Source organism: Gavialis gangeticus, unplaced genomic scaffold (genome assembly GCF_001723915.1).
Source record: "Gavialis gangeticus isolate Ggan-Ray unplaced genomic scaffold, GavGan_comp1, whole genome shotgun sequence".
Classification (NCBI taxonomy): Eukaryota; Metazoa; Chordata; order Crocodylia; family Gavialidae; genus Gavialis; species Gavialis gangeticus.
The window spans coordinates 45,371,468-45,375,235 of NW_017728994.1; the positions used below are offsets into that span (position 1 = coordinate 45,371,468).

Sequence of the window (3,768 nt, forward strand, 5' to 3'; positions counted from 1 at the left end):
CTGGGGCTGGGGCTGGGGCTGGAGCTGGAGGTGGCGGCTGCTGCTTCTCTGCGTGGGGCTGCGGTGCCATGAGCCGCTGGGGTCTGTCGTGGGGCTGGAGCTGGGTTGGCCCCATCCCCCCCAGGCAGCCGGGAGCGGCACTGCCTGGCCTTCATGCAGGGGCATCCGTTGGCCCCACGGGCATCCTGGCAGAGCAGGGTGGGCACATCCCTGTTCCCCGGCAGGGAGAAGTTGCTGGACTGGAAGGACTTCTTGCTGGTAAAGAGCCGGCGCAACGTCACCATGGTGTCATATCCGAGCTGGGCTGGCGGGTGTGGAGGGGCAGGGAGCTCCCCCAGGACACCGTGGGGTTGGGAGAAGCCAGGCGCCCGGGCCTGGAGCCGGCTGCTCTGGGTGGCCTGCCCAGCTCGGGCACCCAGCGCCTGCCGGGGCCATGGAGCAGCCCCTGGGCGCCAAGCCTGGGCTGGGGCTGGCCGTGAGCAGCAGAGGCCTGCGGGCAGGGGGCTCAGGGGCTCTGGGTGGTGGGTGCTGAGCTTCGGGGTGGGGCAGGCTGCTGGTATTTGACCCCACGTGGGCCCGGCCTGGTGCCCCCAGTGGCCTGTCCCCCAAGGGGCTCTGGGTGTCTCAGTGCCAGGAGGGTCTGAGGGGCGCGGGGGCCGCGCGCCTGCCTTGGGCCTGTTGTCTTCGAGCATCCTTAACCCGCCCCACATACCTGGAGGACTTCCCCGGGCTGGTGCACTTCATCTACGTGGACCGCGCGGCTGGGCAGATGGTGGCCCCCTCGCTCAGCGTGGCCGAGAAAGCTGCCTCGGAGCTGGGCCGGGGCGAGCTGCCCGCCTTCATCAAGAGCAAGGTACCGGGTGCGGGGCTGGCAGCCGTGAAGGCAGGGGAGGGGGCAAAGGACCCTTGTGGGGCTCCGCTAGCCTGGCTGGGGCTGGGAGCAGGGCCGGGAGCCGAGGTCTGGGCGGGCGCAGGAACGCAGCGGGCTCCAGCGCCTGCGTCTCCCTAGGTCTGGTCCCTGATCGCGCTGGCACGGCGCTACCTGCAGAAGGGCTACACCACGCTGGTTCTGCGGGACGGCGACTACTACTGCTCCTACTTCCTCTGGTTCGAGAACGAGCTGGTACGTGGCGGGGGCTTCCCTGGGGACCGCTTTGCTCCTGGCAGCCAGGACAGGGAGGGCCAGGACCAGCCCTGCCTGGGGCATCGCAGCCCTCCTGTCCTGCCCCTCACCCCGGCCCCATCCCACCACCGCCAGGGCTACAGGCTGGAGGTGATGGAGGTCCCGGTGCTCTCCGACGACTCTGCTCCCATTGGGATGCTGACGGGCGACTACTACAGGTGAGCCCGAGGCCATTCTGCTCCCGGTGCGAGCCAGGCTGGCCGGGGTGGGGGGAGCCACCGGCGGGGTACCCCTCGCCTCCTGGGGGTGGGGGCTCTGGGACCCACGGGCCTTGCTGGCTGGAGCAGCCTCGGCAGTGGGAGCAGGACACGGGGCTACATCCCCCTTGCTCCGATGCCGGCTGGGAGCCCGCTGCAGAGCCAGCACTTGGACCCAGGTGTCTGGGGCCCCGTCTAACCAGGGAAGGGGGGGCGGGAACCCATACGCAGGCCTGGGGGGAGACGCCACGTGCTGTCCTGGATCTCGGTCTGGCCAGGCAGAGCCCTGAAAGGGGGCAGGGGGTCTGGCACCCACCTGGGGGGCTGCCCTGCTCCCTGACCCATGCGGCCTCCCCCAGGAAGCTGCTGCGCTACTACAGCAAGAACCAGCAGGCCGAGGCGGTGAAGTGCTACGAGCTGCTGACGCTGCACCTGGGCGTCCTGCCCCCCGAGGTGGTGGTGCAGCAGGCTGCCGACCTGGCCCGGCGCCTCTGGGAGCCCTCCCGCATCCCGCTGCTCTGAGCCGGGTCCTGCGGCCGCCGCGGCACCGCACCCCCCCCACGGGCCTGTCCCCGGATCGGGGCCCTCGGCATCCGTCCCGCTGCCCCCAGCCCCACAGACCTCCCCGGCTGCCGGGCCCTGGCGTGGCTGGGGATGGCGGAGACCACGCTGTGCTGGGTGGGTCCATCGGTGCCTTGATTAAAGCTGCTGCAACTGGTCAGTGTGACGTGCCGGCTGGTTTCTCCTCCTCGGGGCCGGGGCTTGGGCCGTGCCAGGCCGCGCTGGGGGGCTGGGCGAAGGCCCCTGCGTCCGGGGGCTGGGACTCGGCTCCCCTTTGACCTGAGCCCTTGTAGCCCGGGGCAGGGCCTGTCCTGGCCGTCAGCGAGGTGCTGGCAGGTGAATGGAAGCAGGATTCGAGCGGCCCAGCCCCAAGGGGCTGCGGCAGGTACCCCTGGACCCTGCGTTCGAGAGGCAGGTGCTGGCAAGGCTGGAGGTGGGCATCCCCTCCCGGCCTCGCTTCCTAGCGCTCCTGCGTGCAGCCCAGCTGCTCCGGGCGCTGGAGCAGGCAGGCGGTGCCTGGAGCCGCAGGCCCGTGACGTCGCCAGCGGCTGGGGGCCGCATCCAGCAGTCGGCCTGTCCGTGCCCAGGCACCGCCTCATGCAAACTGCTGATGAGGAGACAAAGTCCAGCCCTGCGGCCACAGCCCCTGCCTGGAGCAGAGATGGCAGCCAGGCTCGGCCGGAGGCTGGGCACGGCCCACGCCGCCTTGGGGCTGCCGAGCCGGCGCCTGGCGCATCCCGGGGCCCGGGCCCAGCTGCAGCCAGAGTACGACGCCGTGGTGATCGGCGCAGGTAGCGGGGCCGGACCACGTGTGATCCCGGTGCTGCGTTGCCTGCTGGCGAGACTGGCACCAGCTACTGGGGGCGGTGCAGGTGGAGGGTGCAAAACAGTGCCCCAGGGCTCCTCTCACCCCCCCATCTCATTGCAGGGCACAACGGGCTGGTTGCTGTGAGTACCAAGTTGCAAGGCCCCTGCCCTGGGTGCAGCCAGGTCGTGCCTGGCATGGGGGGGAGGCATGGGGGCAGTACTCTGGCTGCAGCGCGTGGGTGGGCAGAGCCCAGGGGGTCTCCGTAGGGCGCCTGCAGGGGAGTGACGTGCAGGTGTGGGTCAAGGGCTTGGGGGTGTCCATGGCGTGTGGGGCAGGGGCGACTCTGGGGTGCCCGGCAGGCCGCCTACCTGCAGAAGTCGGGGGTGCGGACGGCCGTGCTGGAGCGACGCCACGTGTTGGGGGGTGCTGCAGTCACGGAGGAGATCATCCCAGGTACCCCTGGCTCTGCCCTGCTGCCCCAGCCCAGGTGGGGCTCGGCCAAGCGCTGACCCCTGCACCCCCCCCGGCTTCACCTTTCAGGCTTCAAGTTCTCCCGAGCCTCCTACCTGCTCAGCCTGCTGCGGCCGCAGATCTACAAGGACCTGGAGCTGCAGGTACCTCCTGCCTCGGCGCAGCCCTCTGGGGCGAGCGGGTCCCCCTGCATCCGCTGGGCTGTAAGAGCCTGGCACCGCCTCATCTGGGGCCATAATTGCCAGGTGCCCCAATCCTGGGGCGCGACAGCCCCTTGCACCCACAGCCACAACCCCCACTGCCCCCAGCCTGCCCCCTCCCGCTCGGCGGTGACGCAGGTCGCAGCTGTGGTGCCCATCCCTTGCAGAGGCACGGCCTGAGGCTGCACCCCCGCAACCCCTACTCCTTCACCCCCGTGCTGGAGGCCCGGAGCCCCCCGCGCTCGCTCCTGCTGGGGCACAACGTGGCGGAGACGCAGCGCCAAATCGCCCAGTTCTCCCCCCGGGACGCCGAGGTAGGGGAGCGCCGTGGTGGGGAGCCCCCCCCCC

General features: G+C 71.1%; 2 protein-coding genes across 2 annotated transcripts in view; both read left to right on the top strand.

Annotated features, from left to right (window-relative positions):
* Window positions 1-2,101, top strand: part of HPS1 (HPS1, biogenesis of lysosomal organelles complex 3 subunit 1) — an 11,920-nt gene extending 9,819 nt beyond the window's left edge. Inside the window, exons 12-16 of the mRNA XM_019502682.1 lie at window positions 225-290; window positions 709-853; window positions 1,010-1,123; window positions 1,259-1,341; window positions 1,740-2,101. Of these exons, the coding sequence (XP_019358227.1) occupies window positions 225-290; window positions 709-853; window positions 1,010-1,123; window positions 1,259-1,341; window positions 1,740-1,902 (571 nt within the window). The 3' untranslated portion in view covers window positions 1,903-2,101. The remainder of the gene's footprint in view (window positions 1-224; window positions 291-708; window positions 854-1,009; window positions 1,124-1,258; window positions 1,342-1,739) is intronic.
* Window positions 2,102-2,386: 285 nt separating this feature from the next.
* The window catches only part of PYROXD2 (pyridine nucleotide-disulphide oxidoreductase domain 2), a 4,826-nt gene continuing 3,444 nt past the window's right edge, over window positions 2,387-3,768 (top strand). Inside the window, exons 1-5 of the mRNA XM_019502128.1 lie at window positions 2,387-2,732; window positions 2,870-2,889; window positions 3,109-3,202; window positions 3,290-3,363; window positions 3,588-3,757. Coding sequence (XP_019357673.1) covers window positions 2,552-2,732; window positions 2,870-2,889; window positions 3,109-3,202; window positions 3,290-3,363; window positions 3,588-3,757 — 539 coding nt within the window. The 5' untranslated portion in view covers window positions 2,387-2,551. The remainder of the gene's footprint in view (window positions 2,733-2,869; window positions 2,890-3,108; window positions 3,203-3,289; window positions 3,364-3,587; window positions 3,758-3,768) is intronic.